At 34.8% G+C, this 24,488-nt stretch overlaps 1 protein-coding gene across 1 annotated transcript in view; it reads right to left on the bottom strand.

Annotated features, from left to right (window-relative positions):
• vps37d (VPS37D subunit of ESCRT-I) overlaps window positions 1–23,850 on the bottom strand; it is a 64,785-nt gene extending 40,935 nt beyond the window's left edge. The window contains exons 1-2 of the mRNA XM_067407584.1: window positions 23,543–23,850; window positions 3–174 (exon numbers count right to left, since the gene is read on the bottom strand). Of these exons, the coding sequence (XP_067263685.1) occupies window positions 3–174; window positions 23,543–23,710 (340 nt within the window). The 5' untranslated portion in view covers window positions 23,711–23,850. The remainder of the gene's footprint in view (window positions 1–2; window positions 175–23,542) is intronic.
• Window positions 23,851–24,488: the final 638 nt, after the last annotated feature.

Here is a 24,488-nt window from a genome sequence, read left to right as displayed (position 1 = left end):
ACCAAGTCGGCTTTGCTTTTCCCTGCAGGCAGCGGTCAGCTTTGCCAGCTCCTCGTACTTTGCAGCCAATCGCAGCTTGCCGTTTTGAAGGTGAGGGCGATGTGAAAGGCTGTCTTCTGCAAGACTCCGATTGGTTACCAACAAGGTATCCCTGTCCAGCTGGAGTTCCTGAAACTGAACATAAATTTCAGATATTCATCAAACTGGAACAACAAAGACAGCATCTTTACAAATACCGATTCTACAACCTAAAGAAAGAGCAAGATGTGCTAATCAGTTAAATATGTCTACATTAAAGTCCATTTCTTATGGAATGTGTGTTCAATCTTGAGGGGTTTCACACTGACATGTTTTATTATTCATGTGTATGAATAATGAGTGTGGTGCAGGTTTTATTGGTTATTGTCTCCCCTTTTCCCACCCTCTACTCTCCCAAATTTCCACAGCTTTACACACCCATTTCTTGAGACTTTAGTCATGTTTCCACCGCAGGAACTTTCCCCAGAAACTAGGAACTTTGGGGTGGTACTTGGTGTGTTTCAACTCCAGGGACTAGGGTCTAAATAAAGTTCTGGGTAAAAAATTCTCCCTCAGAAAGTCCCTGCTCACGAGGTAGTACTTTTTTAAAGTTCAAAACCTTTCGGGGGTGAGACTTGGGCACTGAACATGCTGATTGGTTAAGTTCACGCAGCATTTTATTTCAACCACCGTTTTTAAAAGTCTGTTGCGGTGCGTGCAGTAAGAGTTGTTTGCTATTCAAATCAATAATGGGGTTTCAAAATTATGACCGATGGACTGACGACGAGGTTCAGGCTTTATTTAGCTTATATGTGGAGGACGAAATCCAGCTGGAACTGGAAAGTCACGCGCAGTCCTACGTCACCGGACTAATCTTCACGGTACTTTAGATTGTGATGGAAACGTAGACAGCAACAGGTCTGGAGAAAAAAAAGGTCCTGGGACAAATTGTTCCGGGCAATTTCGGTGGAAATGAGTTTTTTCAACTCAGAGGTGTGAATGACTAGGTTAAAACAGGGGGGAAGGGGAGGTTTCATGACACTTTAAATCACAGAAGGTCACCAAGTACAGGCCTTCTAGTTCAACTGCTGTAGGCCTACCCACTGTATCAGGTGACGGATCAAGTAAGCCAGGCGCTTACAAGCTTTTTGATGCCAAGTACCCCCAAATATGATGATAAGGGACCTGCTTCTAAAATTATAAAGGCAGCTGGATATGTACTGTACATTTATATTGAGTGGAAAAATAGCAAATGTAATATTATAACATCAACAATATTAAACATTGATTCAAATATTATTTGAGAACTAGAAAACGTAAGTTTAGTAAAGTTTGATGACTTGACAAAGGCTGGCCTGAAAATATGAAATAGTTTTAAAAGTTTGCGGTTTGAAGGTTTTATTGTAAGAGAAAAGCAGAAAGAAGGTCAGACAGGCCATATTAGGCCACTTCAGACACCATATGACCTCCAAGAAACCATATCAATACCTGTAAACCTAATAAACCTTTTCTGACCAATTAGATTTGAGCACTAAGATTACTAAGATTACTATTACACATCAGACTATCCAATAGGAATCCTCGCATTGGGAGTTTTGCGTGAGGGTGACAAGGTTCCCCATACAGATTTTGGTCATTTTCACCAAAGTTGGTCACATGGATTCACCACACTGATCAACAGAAAGCTTCTTGGTTTAAAAGTGAGTTCTACGTGAGCGGTGCTTCATACTTTGTTATGCTATTGACAAGAAACAATGGATTTTTTTCACTGAAATCACTAATGTGACTACCTTAATAGTTAGTATTTCTTAACAAGTGTTTTTAGGCATTGTTAGCATGTTATTTGGTGTTGTTAGCATGATTTAGCATGTTTGCTGGCATGTTTTAACAAAAAGTTTTGGCACGTTACAATTATGTTTTCCAGGACAAAATGTCCTGTTGCTGCATCATTTAGAAAAGATAGCTGAAAAAAAAAAGCTTTTTTTGATTGTGGGATTAATCATATAGCGCTTAGTTAGGACACAGTGAGCACGTTTACATGCACACCAGAACACCAATAACTCACAAAATGCAAATCATAACCCGACAACGTTAGTAAACTGCGTTTACATGACTTTTTTAATAAATCAGATTATTTGTTATGTGATGTTAAATAAAGCATTAAAAACCAAAGAAGAGTATTGCAACATGTCAGCAGGAAACTTACTGCGCATATATATTATCCTCTCATGCAGTTACAGATGCAGCATTTTGACTATACCACTTCTACTTCTGCTGCACAAGATGAGAACACATTTTTATAATTATTTGGGTCAAGATAGAGTCTGTGATATTTCCTCCTCCCTTACTGCAAATCGTTTACTCTGTCTGCAGTACGGATGCATTCCCGTCATACATCACACATGCGCACTTCAATAAGACGACAGAAAGCAGGTTAATGCGTTTACATGCTGGGCAAAATCGGTGTAAGGGCAAAAATCTAGATGTGGCGACTTATGCTTAAGCCATTTATGACCTTACTCCAATAAACACGTTTACATGACCACATGCATTGTCGGCTTATTAAGCATAATCGGGTTAAGAACATGCATGTAAACAGACTAGTGTCTAAAGCTTTTTCTATTTACATACCGAAGAAGCACGGTTCACAACCGTGGTCTTTTTTACTAATTTGGAGCAGATGAACTTTAACTTCAATGTAATCCTGTGTAAGGATGTTAAGAATGCAGCTCCTCATACAAGATGACCATCAAGGTCAAACCACACAAGACAGGAATGCAAGAACACAGAGAACTCAAAATTTTATTCAGGAATTATGAGCCGTACAGAGTGAGTGTGAATAATGCAACTCAATACATCAAATACCTTAGGGGTCATGTGAGGTTAGCTTATTATGCCAGGCACAGAATCCATGGACGTGTCCAAGGGAGACTGTACGAAATCTAAGAAAGAGAAAACAATAGCCTCCAGCTTTATACTAATGGGACTGAAGACTTTAGCTAATATGTTTGATTTGTAGAGAAAAGCTCCTTATGTTTCATGAGAACAGTGAGGTATCTGGGTATGGTTTGGGCAACGGCCCATATCCGCGTGTGAACAAAGACATTCAGCATTTAACTTTAAGGCTGGGTGAAAAGTTTCCAGTTAATCATAATCTTCATTTGAACAAACTTCATATCCATTAATCAAATAACTCTTATGAATTGGTTCTTTTTAGTGAATGAAAACAGACTGTATAGCCGATGTGGTCCAATTCATGAACAAATTACTCTCATGAACCGAAACTTTTTAGTGATTAAAAACATGCAGCATAGACTCTAAAAAACACTAGGTTGTTTCAAGCCATGTTTGGGTCAAATATGGACAAACCCAACCGTTGGTTTAAAATAGGGCTGCACAATTTATCGCAATTAAACTGCACTTGATTTGGCAAAGGCTGCGATTATTTTATGCGCAGCTTGTCAGAGCTGTACGGCTCTGTGATGAATAGTAAAAGCTTCTCCAGGGGGAGCTCTTGCGCAGAAACTCCAAATATGCCATGCTGCAGAAGAAGATAACATGTGTCATATCGCTGTAGCTGAATAAACAGAAGATTGAAATGCTTTTATTGATTAAACATGACTAATAAACACTTGACTGCTTTATTCTGTGTAAGAAGCCACATCATGTCACAGAAGGATGCTATGAAGTCGTTATGAAGTGAGTTTGGAGTAAAAACATGTCTTTTATTGGACAAGATGTTAATAAATGCTTCTCATGTCTGGAAAGATGTTAGACGCATGTTGCTTTTGTAAATGTACATTATAAGCAACTCAAACTCGCAGTAGCTTTCAGATGGATTGGCATTTGGAGCCATACTTGATTGACAAGCAGCCCAAAAAAAAAAAAAAAAAAATCGTTTTCATAATCGCACTGAGAATTGCGATAATCACGTTTAAGTTCAAAGTTATTTTTTTGTATTGTGCAGCCCTAGTTTAAAATTTTTAATTAAAATTTTAACCCAACTATAGGGTTTGTCCATATTTGAGTGTAGCCAAAGTAGTCCAAATCATGAACAAATGACTTTTATCAATCAGTTCTTTTTTAGAGAATAAAAGCATACAGCATAGACAAATTAGCACAATTCATGAACAAATGATTCTTATGAATTGGTTATTTTTAGTGAATAAAATATAGCATGGATAAAGTAGTCGAATTTTTGACATTTTTGTCAAAATTGAGTTATTCACATATTCATATTCTTTGACAACTTATCTACATCATGTGGTGTTCTTTTTGTAAGTTGTGTACATTTTGGGACTTTTTTTTAGAAAACAAAAAGGTTCTATCTACAAAGTCGAAAACTTTGTTCTATAAGGTTCTATCTGTGAGCCAATCAGCACTTTGAATGCATACATGAGAATCAATCAGGATCGGCTTTCTTTGTCATGTCCCTGAATGCGCCGTGATAGCGGAAAAGATTGCAGAAAACGCTAAATCAGTGAAGAGAAGACTTAATAATTCCACACAAAACAATGTTTATTAGAAACCTCATGATTGACTATTGCATTTATGATCTTGTCAATGACAGCAGCCCAAATTCCAGGGAATTTCAGTCTTTTTTTGTGTTTTGCTGTATCTATTGCTGAGGAGTTATTTTCATAGTTAGTCACCACGCTAGACAGCAGCACTATTAAGAGGATTGGTTCAGGTTTTGTAGTCTATTTGCTTTATTCCAGTCATGTCATTGTCATACGAGGGAAAGTTTTGTAGGATATGTTTTAACCTTGATCCATTCTGTGTGCTTGAATTGAGCTGTATTGTATAAAGCTCTATGCTATGGCATACTGGATTAAAGTGTATAAACTACATTAAGTGAGATGAAATGTAAAATTTTACATTGTTGGTAAAAACTGAGTTGTTGCATAGTTGAAATAATTTAAATATTTTAAAATTTGAAATATTTTTAATTGTCAGTGAACATTTTTCAATGTTTATTAAACTTTGTTACACCTTTGCTGAAGTATTGTCTGTTTTCTTGCATTTTTTTAGTCTTAAAATGTCTTAAATTTTACAATATTAAGCCTTAAAAGTTCAAATACTCAACAATTTAATTGATGGGACCTTAATTATAACAATAAACGTTAACATGTTATTTCAGCCATACTGATGTCTAGAGATAACTTTCTGTGGAATAAAGTCCTGGTCAGACATATTACAGTAGCTGCTTTCTGTCTAAACAAAAGGAAACTTAAACTTAAATGCTTCCTGCAATAATGTGTTAAATTACCCACCATATTCCTACCTAAATTTAACATCTGCACTGGACAAAATATTCCGCACTGCCTTTTATGCTTAACTTGAACAAGAAAAAAATATCCATTCTAAAATATGAAATAAATGTAATAAAAAAAATTACATTGAACTTTCTCATGCTTGCCAACACATTACTTATAATTTGGTCTAAAACATTGTAACAAACTGTTTGTTTCTTGAAAAGTATTGAACCTTATATTTAAAAGTGAAAAGTGATTTGTTTAGAATCAGAAGGTTCTATCTGCATTTGACCTGTTACAAAAATCCCCATTTACAAATTTGAGAGGATCTTGATATTGTACAGTAACAGTTAGAATAAATTTAGGGTCTCTGTCATTTTCATGTATGAAAGAAACTTGGTTCCCATATAATTTTTGCGATATGGAATGCAAAAACTTTGAAACTCAATATCTCAAAACTGCTCAGACTGCAGATATAACATTATAATTCCACTTATGTACCAGCTCTTTTTAGTGAATAAAAACATACAGCGTAGCCAAAGTAGACCAATTCACATACAAATGACTCTTTTTAACTGGTTCATTTAGTGAGCAAAAAAAAAAAAAAAAAGCATACTACTCAACCAGTGCAGTTCAATTAAAAAACAAACGAGCAATTCAATTTTTCAAAACACTCACATCATTTGAATCAGACTGGTGGATCCTTGTCAGAGCGTTTATGGAATCAAGTTATCATTACTTACACTGACATTAATATATTTTAATATACAGAATGGATGGATGGAAATTATTTTTAATTACAGTATAGTATACAGTGTGTGAATGGATAATATGTATACATAATATGTACACCCATTCAGAGCTGTAATCTTTCTTATAATTTTTAATAATTTTATATATTTTTAATAACTGTTTTACACAGAAATGGCAATTAAAAGCTTACTTTAACATTTTTTTGTTTTGGTTGTGTTCATTATTATATCTGTTAAATAAAATCAATTGATATGCATAGTTTGGGCCCTATTGTTAATTTTAAATGTGTTTTCTTTTGAAATGTGAATCTTTTTTCATACAAGCAAAATACATACTTTAACTGAAATATAATCAAACTGAATCAACTCACAATCGAGGGCTTGTGAAGTGGGAAATGTATAACCAGACTTACTAATATTCTGCTTAATTCATATTTGATTTTATCTCAATGACCAATTCATGGCTGTGACAAGAAGGCTTATGGCTCAAGGTCAAACCACAAGTAATATGAGAGAAAAATAATAAACACATGACAGTATCACAAACAGCAACAGAGTAACTCGGAGGTAAAGACCTCACTCACCACAATTTCATTCTGTCTGAACGCCACTAAATATTGACATTCAGCTATATTTCTGTAAAAGCACGCTGATGATTTCCAGATGAAACTGAACGAGCATTCTTTCAGAGATTTGCCGTTGAAAAGGGGACACAGCCTGGAGCGTCATCGGAGACAATGCTCGATTAACCAACCGCCTCAGTCTACCACGAGTTGCTTAATTACAATAAAACAAGGTCCCATGACGAAATAATCCTTTTGGAATGGCTGCTGGACAAATCTGTCCACATGTCCTTTAAAAAAAGTGCCATTATCCACTCTGACTGTCCTGCATGACATGGCCCAAGACCACTCTCTAACCATGGAGGGAAAAGCAGAGACAAGTCCAAACCAATGTCCTCATGGAAAGCATTCGCAAAGGCCCAGACATCGGTCGAAACCACAGACCCCTACTTTCACTGTAAGTGAGGGTTTGGGTCTTAACAGAACTTCATTTTTCTTCTCCTGTTGCTGCAATGAATATTAACTGCCAGTTTTATGCATTTCAAAACTTGGGGAACATTACAAAGACTGAGTGTGCTTAGTCAAGCATATAAGAGGATTAATGATTCATTCGCTCAACGAATATGAGAATTTCGCCTTCCTTCTTAATGCGCGAGATCCCCAAACGTGATGTTGATATTCCCACTGGTGGCACATCTATTACAGAATCTATCTGGCTAAGGGGGAATTCGAGAAAGGCAGTCCCCTTTGATCAAGCCACCATCTTCTGAAGACGACGAAACTGGAATACTTGAGCTGCTTAGAATAACTCAAAAGAGCATACGTGATCAGAACGTGGTTAAGGTTATGTGAGGTTCTTTTTGTTCGGAAATAACTTCAAACTTCAAACTTTTAAGGTCAATTGCTTGTGTCAACTCTTGACATAATTGCTGTTTACACAGGAACGCCCCATCAACGCCTCAAGAGAGCAGGTGATGGTTGAATGTTTTTCCTTAGAGACAACTTCTCCAGAATTGTGGAGCACAGAACGAGCAGATAATCATTTTCTAATTAAAGGATTATTATATACAGTATAAGCAATGTAAATATTCAGAACTAATCCCTCATCAAATGCAGATGGAAAATGCCAAGCAGTTTTTTGATCACATAATACTAAGTGATTGCAAATTACACGCATCAGTTCTGCATGACGAATTGAGCCGTGAAGAGTAAAACGCAAACACATGAGATGTCTGTGCTGTCCCAGTTTGACATCATTCCATTTTTTAGGGGTGAGTAAGTTTAGGCATATAAGGTTTAGAGTTTGCTCCAAAGGGTCAAGGTTTTGTTGGTTTTCGTGCCATTAGGCCCTGCTAGTAGATGTCATTTCTCAGCAAAAAAGTATATTTTCTCGATGGATGGCCATTCAAAATTTTGAGTGTATTTTGACAAATTTCATTTTTATTTTTTTTTTTATTTTAAGTAAATATATTTAATTACATTAGATATTTACCAGTGCCCAAATCTTTCTTAAAAGCATGAAATGGACTTGGATATGATGAAGAGGCACTCTTTGGTTTTTATCTAGTATGAGTAATGCACTCCCCCAACAGAATCAGACACTGCTGTTTTTTACATAGCACATTTTCCATTATGAATTATGATACAGCTTAGCTTGTTGGTCCATTGGGTTGCATTGCTTTCTCACAGAGAAACCCTCCAGAGTATGGTTGGGAATCAAAAATCAATTCCAGTTCTGGAATCAGATACTTAAGGTCAGGATTCGGATACTTTAAAATAAAAATAAAAAAATTCAAATCCGCTTATCGATTCCAGTGTGCACATTTTAATGTGATTTTAAACCATTCAAGCTCAAGAAGACGCGAAAGAGAACTGAACGGACCAAAACGCACGCAATTGTGTCAATATATTCTCATAAACACAGTCGCTTTTGTCTCAAGTGAACGTAAACAATTGAAAAAGAAAACGCTTGTGTATCACTATATCGGCATGAGTTAGGTCTTAAAGGGGTCATGAACTGAGAAATCAAATTTTCCTTGAGCTTTTGATATATAAGAGGTAGGGGTGTGACGAGACAGGTAGCTCATGAGACGAGACGAGACTCGAGATTGAGTTCACGAGAACGAGACGAGACAAGATTTTTATACTCTATTCTTAAGAAATCCTCAATGGCGAAATAAATGACTAGAAAAAATATGCTGCAGGTGTATTTGAAATGTTTTAACTAATCATCTTGTAATGAATGTAATTTCAGTTCTGCTTATGAGTATGAATTATCATATGCAGTAAAAGACAACAATACTCAAGTACTGTAAAAGGTTTTGCCACTGACTCAACTGACTGACTTCTTTTCTGTATGATTTACATGATTTATGAGCTTCTACAAATTTTGACCTCCTAACTGAACTCCTTTCCACAAACGGATCATAGAAATAAAACAGTATAAATAAAAATGGTAACACTTTACAATAAGGTCTCATTTATTAACATTAATGTATTAACCAACATCAACTACAATGAGCAATATATTTGCTACAGTATTTATTCATCTTTGTTTATGTTATGTTTTATGTTACATTTCAATGTGGATTCTTTTGTAAATCAGTTGCAGGTTCAACGCAGGCTTTACAAACAGACGTTTACGATATGGACTCGACAGTAATGCGACAACATGTAAGTAACTGTGTTTGTGACCAGTGATTGTTCCGATTCATGTACAGTCAGATGTTCTATGTTCTTTTCAGTAAATCAAACCAGTGAAGACTTAATGGTCAACTTCACATTATTTCTCTTAGTAGGATGAAAATAATCTGTTATTTAAACTGCGATTGCATTATATATAGAAAGCGATCAAAGAACGCTCCCTTTGCAATCGCTGGAGCTGTCAATCAAACAGCGCAAGTTTATCAGTGGCTGAGTTCTGGAATAATGAGATCGCTGCATTCATGTGCTCAACATGTCTGCGATCAGCTAACGTTACATGCTCATCACTGCAACCTTTCATTCCACAATCTAAATATAATGCCATAGATCTAAATATAATTAACACTTTATTACACGATTAGTTAACCTTGAGAGCTGTAATAGTAAAAATGTGCTATAGGTTTTCGAGAGAGTTAAACATGTAATACTTAGCTATTTCATTTGCAAAGATGTTAGCCAATCACAGCAGTGGGCGTTTACACTGAAGTCTCACAGCAGACACGCCCCTTTTTAAACAGAGCATTCAAATCAGAGGGCTAAAATCAGGGTAGGAAAATTGCCTTTTATTTCTAAATTTTTGATGTAAAGATCATAATAACACTAAAAATGCACCACAGGAAACATTCTAAAACAATAAAACCATGCAGTTCATGACCCCTATATATATATATATACCTGCTAATATACCAGCCTAATATACCTGCTGCTGTCTGTCATTAATGTTATTTAAAGAACTAAAGAAAATCACTCAGATCTTGACTGAATATCTTTTGTAACTTGGAATCGAAAATGGGAATCAATAACAATCGTAATCGATAAGCAGAATTGGAATCTCTAATATTCAAACAATACCAGGGTTCCCACTCTTTTTCAGCAATCATTTTCCAGGACTTTTCCAGGACATTTTCAATTTTACTATGGCAGGAATAAAAGACAAGGATCATACCCTAAAGTAATATATTGCTCTCCAAGTCTTTAAAAGGCGTACAGTTTATTGCCATGAATTAACTATAAAATCAGTTTTTAATATGAGCTCTTAATCATACATTATGACAATGGAAGCTTGCTTCCACCACAGAATGAAAAAAAAGTCACAATTTCCTTTTTTTTCTTGCAATTGTGAGTTTATATTACAGTTATGCGATTTATAATTCTGACTTTATAACACAATTGCGAGTTTATATCATGCAATTCTGTCTTTATAGCAAGCAATTGCGAGTTTATATCACATTTGAGATAAAAAGTTGCAATTACCTTTTTTTTTTTTTTATTCAGCAGCACACACTTCCATAGTTTAATGCCATAACTTAACTATAAAATCAGTTTTTAATATGAGCTCTTAATCATGCATTATGACAAACTGTTCTCGTTATCAGTGTCCATATCAGAGCAAAAAAAAATTGGAACATTTTTAATGTCTCGTTTAACTATTTGAAATTAAAAATATTAGTCAAAGACAAAGTTGATGAACAACAAAGAAACCCATAACACGTAATAGAATATGTGGCAGGTCTATTAGTTATTTCCGTCCCGTCCAATGCTGGTTATCATCATGTCAATCAATATAATTTTGGATTCAATCCCGGATTTAAATAAGTTAGTCATTCCCAAAACTTTGCAGTGTGTATACTTAGCAGCATGAAAAACTTTCCAATTGCGAATGGGTTATATACAGATTTTCCTTTTTTAATCACTGCAGCTGTCAATCACTTCAGCGCAAACTCACAAAGTTCTGCACTGTTGTGAAAACTCCTGTTATAATCAATGAAGTTGGCTACACTGCACAATGAACCCCTTATTGACCTTATATTGCATCAAAATTATTAGTTAGCATGTTACTGAATTAGGTAGCTGCTTACTAATTAACATTTTCTGCATACATTTGAGCAGTTTATAGCATTAGCTAACTGCTGCAAGTAGCAACACAATAAACTTTTTGTTCTCGACTAAAGAAAAACCTAAGAACTTTTTAAAAAATTATTTTCAAGGACAACAACAAGATTTTCCAAGACATTTTTCATTTTCTCTAATTTTCCATGTGCTTTCCAGGACTGGAAAGTTTGTCATCAATTTTCCAGGTTTTCAAGGTTTTCCAGGATGAGTGGGAACCCTGAATACCCAACAATACAATAAGAGTTCATTTCAATCATGCCAGTTGTTTTTGTGTGACTCCGAGTGCGACTGCATTGTTCATATATGCCTAACTGAACCAAAATAAAGGAGAAAACAGCCAGGTTCTAAAACAAATGCTCCAAACAAGCTTGGTGTGAAAACGCTTCTTTAGTGAAGTGTTTGAGACTGAGTTCCATCAGTTATTCATTGTCATGAATAATTAGCTATATATCATATTCACAGCTCAGGTAATTTGCTCAAAACAACTTGGCTGCAGAACCGAGCAACCATAGGCAAAAATGACAAATTTCAAATCACATGCTTCCAAAAAACTGCCACTGAGATGAATGGGAATGCTAATGGATAGCTCAAACCAGGTGTTACAGACCTCCTTGGTGAGGCCTGAAGCATATGCAAGTATGTGAATCATCTAGCTATGCAAATTTGCATTCCAAAATGTGTCAACGCCACGTCAAGTACTATATTAATTGTATTCTTAGCATTCCGAGGTGTTATTTACTGGCCATTAGTGTAATGTGTCATTTCTATGGTAAGTTCTTTTTCAGATCAACTACTACAGCTATATCGCCCCTTCGAGTACTGAAGTTTGCTACCGCTATGCAAGGATGCACAGTAAGTATGTACAACGGGACCACTCGAATGCAGTGTGGTGGCCAAGTATTCATGCCTGCACTGTGTAAAGTTTCCTACCATTTGTCTCTGGTTTTAGGGGTTGGTTATGGTTAAGATTAGGAATAGAGTCAAAACTATGATCGTTTGATAATGGATGTAGATCCAGGAACCTATCCTACTTGGGTAAATCATGTGGTGCAATTTACACCACAAACTAAAACATGATAGATGTTACTTGTTTCATGACAGGATGACTACAAGCTCTCAGCTCTCATTAACTGTTTCACATTACTGCAGCCCACTCCAACAAGGCAAGCATTTCCATGGTTTCACAGCAAACAAAGAGCGCACTATCTTTCCAAAGAGTCACTTAAAGTTTCGGAATCTATTTAAAGATGATACAGATGTTGTCGACCGCTAAATGAGGGTATGATCAGTGAAGGATCGTTTAAATTCCTGTAGAGCCATTTTGGGGATCTAGACAAGAAGATAAATGGTTTGGGTAATGAATTGGACATGGGTTGTCATAGATTTTCCTACAGTTCTCACTCAAAATCCAAAGTGTGGCTTTGCCAGAGATGGTGTTCTTCTTATCTCTCCTGCAAACCTAATCTGCATTCAACAACCAGAAATTACACTCACTCTGACGCTCTGCTTAACAATTATGACTGCTCAGCAGGACTCTGTATTCATGTCATCTTTTTTAACTACACATGGAGGCTGAAATATGAATATTTGTCTTGTACTCTAAATAAGAGTAACATATCCCAAAGCATGCTGTGCTAATATGCATAATTGCTAAAGTTTATTTAGGAGACATGTCTGTTTTCTAGTGCAAATTGCTATTTTATTTTTTTATTTTTTGGTCACACTTTAAGGACCTCTTAAAATTGCTTGATGTGGACAGTTTTGCAATATTGAGTGCAATATTTCTTGTGTTGAGATATTTCTTACTGAAATAAGAAGTTAGACAAGACATATCAAAGGGTTTGTCCTTTTTTTTACAGAAGACAGCATCAAATACGTCACAGACAAGAACCATAATTGACCCTTCGCCAGGAGTTTGACTGACAAGCGATCTAACCAATCGGAATGCCAAATCCACCATTTTGTCTGTCAAAGCAGTCAGGAGTTAGAAGATTAACCTCGGTGGAGTTAAACTTGAAAAATTGTGTATATTGACATCTTTCCGCGTTTGAAACAACATTCCTTCTCATGTTCCTTCTCAGGGACATATTTATTCTACAGAACATCTGATTGGACAAAAATCTGTATAGTACAACATGACTCACTAATATGAATCAGAGATAGAATGGTATTATTTCTATACTATTATGGTATAATTAATATGCTTTTATTTTTATATATTCCTTTTTCATTTAATTTTATGTGCTTTTATCATTTCTTTTTTAAAATATAGCTATTTTGCTTTATTTATTTTTTTTCCAGTGTTAGTTTTAGCAACTGTAGTACTTAAACTTATTTCAGTTAGTTGCCAAGACAACATTTCTAATTTTCATTTAAATTTCCCCTGTAGGCAATAATTTTATCCCTTAAGACTCATCTTTGACCACCAACATGACATATTTAAACATTTCTTCCTGTGAAAAAAAGAAAATCTTCATGCCTCAAAATAGCTTGAATGTAACCTCACACCCTTGCTTCATTTAGTATATGCAGATCTATGAATATGCTAATTAGCACGCCTCCACTCTCTCACATGAGTCTGGAGATCCCCTTGGTCAACTTTACTAAGGTAAATGCTGCACAATGGCATCGCTTATGCCAGACACATAATAATAATTAATATGATTAGCCTTTTGCTTGACTACGTTATCAAACAGCTAATAATGTGTTGCTAATGTTACACAAACCATGTTTCCGTTCGCCATCTCAGAGTCAGACAGCTGACTTCTAAAAATCAGTATCCTTAGAAACGCTTTGAAAAACTCAGAACATCAGTGGAAAAAGGCATAGTTCATCATAACATAATATACATCATGTACAGTGTACATTAACGTGATTGGTTACAAAGAAGTTTGTGACGTCAGAAACACCAGTGATTTCAAACTCAGTCTTTAGATCACTGCAGTTTTAAAAGAAAATACTTAGCAATGTTGTTGACTTATGAATTTTCACATGGTTTGTCTTAAAACATATTAAAAACACCACATACACATATAAACAACATTAGAAACTGGATTTTCACCACAGGGGGAGTTTATAATGGTGCGTTTCCACTGTATTGGACGGCTCTGTATGGAACGGTATGGCTCGCTTACATAGTACCACCTCGGTGGAGGTTTCAATCATGCCGTATTGATACTAAGGCCCCATTTACACTGCACGGTTCAAGTGACCCAATTCCGATTTTTTCCTCCCACGTGGCACACAGATCGTCATTGAAAAGTGAGGGTGTTTTTTACATTTTGCGGTACAGACATACCTATAACAAACGGAGTTGACTGGTAGATTATTAATTTCATTTGTTTGTGTTAAATAAAAGGCGATCTAACGTTGAAATTTTGGTCTTGAAATCCCACTGAGTGCTCGTTGCCGCGGTGGTAAGTGATGACGGCTCGTGCACAGACACGCGCTTCAGTCCCGTTGTGGAGACTAACTAGTCGTTCCATTGAAACCACAAAATAAAAAGCACACAAACTTGCAATATGATATTACAAACACTGATGAACGCATTGGTTTTAATGACAAAAAAACTAGTATAGGATGGCGGATTTGAGCCCATGAAGCTGTGAATATCTACCCGTACCCGAGTATTCAACTCGCACGCTTCCAGCGGAGCTGCGTACGTATACTGTCATGAAGAATTTGTATTATTTTTATGTAGGGATGTAACTATTGCATTAAAAGGGTTTCTATATGAATTCATGTCAATAAATTAAGCTCAATGTAGGCCTACCATTAAAATTGATTTGTGATGTCATATAGGCTATTTTTTCATATATAGGCAGTGTAAAAAGGAGACATCCGATATAGGTCACTTTTAAAAGAAATGTAAGCATGCCGTCCAAATAAAAAGGAAATGGTCAAAAGATCGGATCTGTGCATTAAGACTTGCAGTTTAAATGCGGCCTTTATGTGACGTGTAAACACTGCAGATCACTGATTGGTCAGAGAGAATCATCACTACAAGCGTCAGTGGAGTTGACACCAAACCCACTAGATTTAAAAATCACTGCAGTATTATTTGTTTGTGTGACTTTTTTTTTTTAAATGATTTGCTTTAAATGACTTTTGCATGCAACTTAAAAAAAGAAATCGTGGTCAATAGACGAGAGGCGTTTCTCAACCAAGCTAACAATTGTTAAATGGTCCGGTTCAGTTAGCCATCAATAACGTAATTTGTATTTGTATAATTTATAATATCAATACGGTAGTAATTTGTACTGGCATTTAAACGTTAAACTTTATTTATCTGACATATTTACTACAGTTATAACAAATGTTTGGTAACGTAAATATACTTACAGTACAGTCCAAAAGTTTGGAACCACTAAGATTTTTAATGTTTTTAAAAGAAGTTTCGTCTGCTCACCAAGGCTACATTTATTTAATTAAAAATACAGTTAAAAAACAGTAATATTGTTAAATATTATTAGAATTTAAAATAGCTGTTTTCTATTTGAATATATTTCACAAAGTAATTTATTCCTGTGATGGGAAAGCTGAATTTTCAGCATCATTACTCCAGTCTTCAGTGTCACATGATCCTTCAGAAATCATTCTAATATGCTGATCTGCTGCTCAAGAAACATTAAATGTGTACAATTGTACAAAATATTTGTGTACAATATTTTTTTTCAGGATTATTTGATGAATAGAAAGTTCAAAAGAACAGTGTTTATCTGAAATCTAATCTTTTGTAACATTATAAATGTCTTTACTTTACTTTTGATTGATTTAATGAATCCTTGCTGAATAAAAGTATTAATTTCTTTAATTTCTTTTCAAAAATAAAAAAATAAAAATTCTTACTGACCCCAAACTTTTGAACGGTAGTGTATAATTCTACAGAAGCTTTATATTTCAGATAAATGCTGTTCTTTTGAACTTTCTATTCATCAAGGAATCCTGAAAAAAAAAGTACACAACTGTTTTCAACATTGAAAATAATCATAAATGTTTGTTGAGCAGCAAATCAGCATATTAGAATGATTTCTGAAGGATCATGTGACACTGAAGACTGGAGTAATGATGCTGAAAATTCAGCTTTGCATCACAGGAATAAATTACTTTGTCAAATATATTCAAATAGTACACAGTTATTTTAAATTGTAATAATATTTCACAATATTACTGTTTTTTTACTGTATTTTTAATTAAATAAATGTAGCCTTGGTGAGCAGACGAAACTTCTTTTAAAAACATTAAAAATCTTAGTGGTTCCAAACTTTTGGACTGTACTGTACATTTGAAAGCATATTGCCCACTAACGTCCGTCATTTTTTATTTTTATTTTTTTAACAAGGATCGCAAAGCTGCGCGCATAGGATTGTGGGTGATTTTAGAGTGCGAAGGCTAAACATATGCATCCTTTCCTGTATATGGGATATTTTTCGAACGAAGGACTCAGTCCTTGTTTGAAATTCCGAGGATCCTCAACATTGGAACAGTCCTTCGACGGATGTCGATGACGTAGCATCCTCGAAATTCTAGCTTCCGAGGATCCTTCCTTGACATTGAGAAATGCCTGAGGTGCAGACTCACTGGTAGTTGAGGAAGGGATCCATGGCATTAAAGGCAGCGCAACTATTACGATCAGTCTATAATCCCACCCACTTTGAGGTGGTACTAAACTGCAGTGGAAAAGTTTCGCTCAGGTGATGTACAACAAGTCTATTTTGAAATGGTTTTGCACTAGGTAGGCAGCTGACTAGGTTTTGACACAGAGCTAATAAATCTGCAAGAGCATCTCTTTAAAATTTTAGTTACCAAGACCAAATTAATCAGAAAAATTGCAACTCCAGATAAGGATGTGGCTTATCTTGGCAAGGAAGTGGTGCTTCATACCACGAAGACAGCTAAGACACATACTCTTTCACATTTCATGAGCCTGTGATCAATCTTTTAGTTACTAGGAGCGAGTCCTGGGGCCTTTTCCTTCTCTGGTTAGTATTCCATACTGCTGAGTCTGCCGCATGCATCATAAGTCACCCAGAGCCAATAACTGTCCAAGTCCAGCCCCTGCTGGTGTGCATGTCTTTCACACTTGTGGTGGGATAATGGACAGAAAGGCGAAGGGCACAGCATGGTCTTCGCCCCCCTCTCTCCAAAAGACGGCATACATTTCTCCAGTATCTCTGTTCTTATCCCATTTCCTCTCTCTCTTGCTGTTTAATGCAAAAGTAATATTCCCAGACATACAGAGAGTGTTTTCCCTAAACAGGAATCGACACAGACTATTCATTTCCGCTTGCAGCTGCCTGTATGTCTGTTTATACACTGTGCAGATGCAAGTCCTCTGGAGACCATGTGGGCTGGATGATACAATGGTCATAAAACAAATATGACAAATCAAATGCCTACAGTCACAAACTGGAAAATACCTTACAGAAATAGTTCATTAGTCATTAAAAAAAAAAAGAAAGAAAAGAAACTTCTGTCATTATTTACTCAATTATAAATCCATATGACTTTGTTTCTTCCAATGAACACAAAAAGAAAACGTTTGACTTTTGATGAATGGGGACTGTAACTTTTTAAACTTTAACGGCACAAAAGCATAAAAAAAAGTATCATGAAATCAATAATTGCTTCAGTGTAAAGATCATACTCAAACAAACAATTCATTGACAAATTGCAACTTTGCTCCAAGGGCTGATGCAATGCCTTCTTATTATGTTCATTTGTGATTTTTCTTTTTAAAAATATCTTTTTAGCTCACCAAGACTGCATTTATTTGATCTAAAATACATTTTGCAACATATTATTAAAAAAATTGAATCTTTCAGCATCATTACTCCAGTCTTCAGTGTCACATAATCCTTCTGAAATCATTACAATATGCTGATTTGCTGCTCAAGAAACATGTCCTATTATTATCAATGATGAAAACCTAATATTTTTGTGGAAACCGTTCTCAGTATTCGATGACAAATAGAAAGTTAAAAAAAAACAGCATTTATTTGAAATGCAAAATTGTAGCTTTATAAATGTCTTCACTGTCAATGTTGATCAATTTAATACATCCTGCAGAATGAAAGTATTAATTAAAAAAAAAAGTACCTCTAACTTTTGAATGGTAGCGTATATGTAACTTGTGTGATGTGTTTTTCTTAAATTTGTATTAAAAGTATTGTTAAAGTCAATCATTTTATCCAAAATCAATCTCATCTTTAAACACCAAAATGCCATATTTAAACCTTTTTTTTTAAATGTGAATGTATTCATGCCTTAAAATAGCTTGAATGTAACTCTACACCCTTGTTTCATTTAGTATATGCTGATATGCTGATGAATATGCAAATTAGCCCCGCCTCCACCCACTTGCACCAGCTCTGAGATCCACTCCGTCAACTTTACTGTAGTAAACGCTGCACAATAGCAAGTGGAAATACTGGTTTAATTCAGCCATATATGTTTGAACCAGAAAATGATTCAGAAGAAGAAGTGGAAGAGTAAATTATACAAGCTTGTCTACAAGTCGATGTTTCAGAATGGTAATGTGTTTCATGTATTGCTTTCTAGTACTGCAATTAATATGATCAGCCTTTTGCTTGACTACATTATCAATCAGCTAATAATGTGTTGCTAATGTTACACAAACCATGTTCCCGTTCGCCATCTCAGAGTCAGACAGCTGACTTCTAAAAATCAGCATCCTTAGAAACACTTTGAAAATCTTAGAACGTCAGTGGAGAAAGGCATATTGTTCATCATAACATAGTAATATACATCATTTAAATAATTCACCCGCTAGATTGCTAAATGTACCCGATTTTAATATCAACAGGAAAATATACCAGGATAACCTGGCTTCTCTTGAGACTCCCGTGCTTTGCAGCATAGTAATGATATGCTAAAGCCTGCCCCTCATGTTGACGTGATTGGTTACAAGGTTTATTTTTAAAAAACCCTAATCGATTATTAATTCACAAGCAGATTTCACATTTGTCCCGTCTGCCACTGGTCGACAAACAGAGAACCTTGCCTTAAACTCACAGTATTGGTTGAGCCAATGAGATTTAACATCAAAGCTTCAGTTGTTTTCATGAAAGCAATACAAAACAGCAAAGGTAAGGATCCATATGATTAATGATGGCTGTACACATTGAGCATGCAGCGTAAGCACAATACATTAAGACCATCTGTTTAGTCCAATATAGTTCAGCTTGGTCAATAAACCATGAATGACCAAAGTGCTGCTGTTACTGATGAATTCAAGGAGTCGCTCCTCTGTATCTGTAATGAGCGCATAAAGTTAACCGTAAAGGCCATCTCATTGCTATTCATAGGAAAGAGCACAGCCTGGTATTACAGAGCCTTTTCCATTTAGTAAAGCCACCACAATCTCTTGTTAGAGAGTGACGGTCATGCATACAAGACCAATAACTGTATCTAGAGCACTAGACCATTGTGACCCTTTCATTGCGGTTGCCCTTGGAGACCTCGGTGTGTTAATGAATTGACCTGTTTTTGATGGGAATAGTGATGGGCCTCACCGATCACAAGTCGTTAGGAGTTTGACCTCTACGACCCCATCACATGACTCCCCTGCATGGCTATCAATAAAGGTCATGAATCTGTAGAGTACTAGAGTCTGCATCTATATATTTGCAGTTGTTTGTGATGGTATAATTCTGATTTTTATGTTGTTGTTGTTGTTTTATGTGGCAAGGCTGCTAAGTTTAAATGATAGTTCCAAAATAAATAAATAAATAATTAGAATTCTGTCCTGGGTTGTTATTGTTAACTAAAACTAAACTATTAAAAATTGGTAATTGAAACAATATTCTTGGTAATTGAAATAATGCTGAAATTAAATATTTTATATATATATATATATATATATATATATATATATATATATATTATATACACACATATATACATATAAATATATTTATATAGAATTTATTAGGGATGCACTGATAGGATTTTTTCGGGGCCGATACCGATACTTTTTAACAAAAATGATTGGCTGATACCGATATTTGTCACTTCCTCTCTTATTTGAAATTTTGTCATCAAAATAGATAGTATTTTGATCATGTTTTAAATCAGCAAAGTTCAAAAACACCTGCATTAAAGTATACTAGCAGTTTTATTGCTGCATCATCAAATAATTTCTAACGAACATGGATTGGATCCATTTAACATTCAGCAGGCCTAAAGACAACAGAACAAAGATACATATGAAATAAACAGTGCTTTTTATGTAGGTTCAACAGTTTTCAGGTTCAGAAATAAAGTAAACAAATGTAAAATAACACTGCATATTCACTCAAAAAAAAAAAAAAAAAAAAAAAGTGGTTCTTGGCTCGTAATCACCACTTTTGGTGCTATGTAGCACCATATCTTTAAAGGTGCTCTACAGCACCTTTGTTGTCAAATGTTGCTTTGTAGAACCCATAAGAGGTGCCATATTGCATTTTATTTATTCAACAAAAATTGTGCTAAACAGCACCAACAGTGGTTCATTGGCTCGTAAAGAACCTTTAAACGGACTTAACACCTTAACCACCCCAAAGAACCGCTGAAGAACAATGCAGGGGTTTAACACGTTCTGTATACAGTAGTGGTGCTATACAGCACCTCAGTCATCCCAAAGAACCGCTGAAAAACCACTGAAGCACCAAGATTTGGTGCTATACAGCACTTAAAGTGGTTCCCCTATGATTACGAGCCAAAGAACCGCTTTTAGTACTATATAGCACCATTTTTTTAGAGTGTTCTTCACTGCATAAATTAAATACATGTATATCAATCCTTTATTGTAAAAGACTTTAGTATGATTAATCTTCTAATTTGTTTTTGTATGCATTTTAATATTTTTGTAAGTTTAAATGTGTATAAGATCTCCTTTATTTTGACGGGTTTTCTCATCTACGGAGCTATAAGGGTAATGGAGAGCAAGCAGTTTTTCAGAGATATTTTGCAGATTTAAAGTTTGTCAGTTTATTAAACACCCGAAAAGGCATAAGATCTGTATGTATTTATTTACTGTTAGTTGTAATAAGTGTTTTGTGTAATTTGCTGTATGTTTATGATAATGCAACGGAGAGAGAGTTTAATGCGCACTTCTTGTGCTCTGTATTGTTTATGGTGATTTGTTTAGGGGTGAAAACAGATGCAATGAATACGCAATCATTAAAGTTTTGGTCATCATTTGGATGGGGTCCGCTACCGCTATAAGTTATTTAGACAAGAATAGTGTGCTATTTTTTGTATTTTGTTATTTGATTAACATTAAAGCGCAGACAGCAGCGCTAGGATATGCAACAGTCATTATACATATCAGTGCCTTCACGCAGTTCATTAATAAACTATCGGTTTGTTATATCGGCCTTTTTCCTGCTATAGCCGATATGCCAATGGTTGTAAATTGAGCAAAAATCGGCCAATAAATATCAGACCTAGAATTTATATTATATATAAATATTAATATTTTACATATATATAAATATATGCATACATGTGTGTGTATTTATATACACATAATAAATATACACCGTACATGAACATTATGTAAAACACAAACTTTTATTTTGGATGCGTTTAATTTTGATTAATTGCAAATAGTTTGACAGCATTAATATGAATATGAATATGAATAAATATATATATATATATATATATATATATATATATATATATATATATATATATATATATATATATATATATATATATTGTATTGTCAACTAACTAAAATAAGTTGAAGTTGAAGTTCCAAACTACTAAAATTAAAACTGAAATAAAAATTAATTAAAGCTACAGCATATAAAATATATATTTTTTTTAAAATAAGAATAATAAAAAAAACATTTTAAAAAAACAAACCAAAAAAATAAAATTAAAATTGAAAATATAAAATGTGAATTCAAAATATTAATAAATACTAAAATAACACAAATTCTGTCATTCATGTTGTTCTAGACATGTATGATTTTTTTTCTTCTAAAAGAAACACGAAAGGAGAAATTTAGCAGAATGTCCTGGCTGCCCTTTTACATGCAATGAAAGTGAATGGGGATGGAGGATGTGAAGCTCCATAAATTACCAAAAAGTACTGGAAAAAATAACCATAATCGTAAATGTCATGCCATATTCTTCTGAAGCCACATGATAGCTTTCCATTAGGAAAATCTTTCTCTTTAAATGTCACGTACATTTGAAGTCAGTGACGCCACCATTGGATCTCACATGTCCTGTAAACAATCGCATCAAGTTTGAACACGTGCAAGTATGAGATTTAAGAATACTAACTTAACTTGCATAGTATCATGGTAATTTTTGTCATTTTTTGAGCTTGACACCCTCTGTCCTCATTGACGCCTGTTGTGTTCCACATTTAAAGTAATACAGTTTTATCATGACATCAGAAACTATTCCTTTCATTTATATGTGTATATGATATTTAATGAAGACTAAGATTGTATTTATGACCTAGTGCAAACATGTTTGTCCTTATATTTTAAACAACATACTCAGGCTGCAGGCATGCAGGGATCTGGTATCAAGCTACAGCAATTTAATTCTCAGATGTCATATATCTCAGTCTACAGTGACACCGGATCAGTCCTAAATGAGAAACGATTTTCTAAGCTGAAAATGAATTATGCACCCTAAGAGCTCTCAAATAACCTCGCTATGTTTCAATACATGACAATCTACGAGAGAAATTGTATAGCCTAAACAGTGAGCCAGAAAATATATCTATATATATATATATATATATATATATATATATATATATATATATATATAAATGCAATTCAGATGTGCTTATTATGCACACTGAACATGAACAGTGCAACAATATATTAATAATCTGCAACTTTATGTAGTGCTGAGAAAATATTTTACTGCTTAATGATGCGATTGACCTATCAGAATCAAGTAAAGACTTGCATATTAAAACTGGCTTTTATATGAAGTGAGTAAATTTTGTCACAGTTTTGTTGCAAAACTATAATGGAAAATTAAATAAAAAAATGTTTAATTCGTTATTTACTTTTACTGTAAAAACTTTAACATTGAGAAACATTTTTTCAAAGAACAAAAGATTATTTGATGAAGTCTACGAGTCTTTGTAGTAGGTCTGCAGTACAATGGTCTGCAGTGCTGTATGTACAGGATGTATGTGATGGCGTGTAATGCATATAACATGCTACACAAATCACTCGACTGTAGGTGAATAGAATAACCTTCCGCACAGTTTGGTAAAATGACAAGTACATCAGTTGTTCAGAGAAAAAATGACAAGCATGCAAAGAAACAGCCTGTTAAAGGTGTAAAATGTGTGTGTGAAACGAAGAAATACCTTTTCACTGAGTCGCACGATCTGATTCATTTTTTCTTCATCTTGAAGGAGCTCCCGTAGTTCACTGGTATTGAGGACCCTGTACCCATCTGGGTAAGAGTTCACGTCCCTTTTCTGGGACATTCTTGTCCCCGTGAGGCGCACTAAACAACTCCGTTTGCCAGCCATTTAACTTCCATTTTGCTCACGCTCGGAGCCAAATGTACGTGAACACGGGAGTGGTGCTGGAGAGGCTCTCGTCGGCATGAAGGCGCACCACTGACTGTTTGCGAAGACAATGCACGGAGAGACTATGGCATACGTTTACAGATTCCAACAGTCCCGCATTCCACCGCAAGGAGGCGCTGCGCCGCAGCAGTTAGAACGTGCCATACATAACACACAAAATACAGACATCAGCTACACACGCAGAGATAAGACGAATCTTACATTGCAATAACTCAGCCAAGTTCTCTCTGTCTTGAGCAAAAGTACAAATACATTATTTTACTCGTTTGTAAACTTGCAGCTGTCATAAAAAATACATTTTTAATGAAAAAGAAGAAGAAAAAATATGCATTGGACATAAAGCGGATTTGTGGATTTTAATTTTCCAAACATAAACCTGAAACGTCTGCAAAGAACATATCTGTGAACACATTTTATTTTATTTCTTTATATATATATGTATATATATATATATATATATATATATATATATATATATATATATCTATATATATATATATATATATATATATATATATAATTTTCAGCATCGTTACTCCAGTCTTCAGTGTCACATGATCCTTCAGAAATCAATCTAATATGCTGATCTGCTGCTCAATAAACATTTATGATTATTTTCAATGTTAAAAACAGTTGTGTACTTTTTTTTTTCAGGATTCCTTGATGAATAGAAAGTTAAAAAGAACAGCATTTATCTGAAATACAAAGCTTCTGTAGC

The sequence above is a fragment of the Chanodichthys erythropterus genome, chromosome 13 (assembly GCF_024489055.1).
Source record: "Chanodichthys erythropterus isolate Z2021 chromosome 13, ASM2448905v1, whole genome shotgun sequence".
NCBI lineage: Eukaryota > Metazoa > Chordata > Actinopteri > Cypriniformes > Xenocyprididae > Chanodichthys > Chanodichthys erythropterus.
The sequence above is the reverse complement of the archived record's forward strand: the minus strand, read 5'-3'. Positions and strand labels throughout refer to the sequence as shown.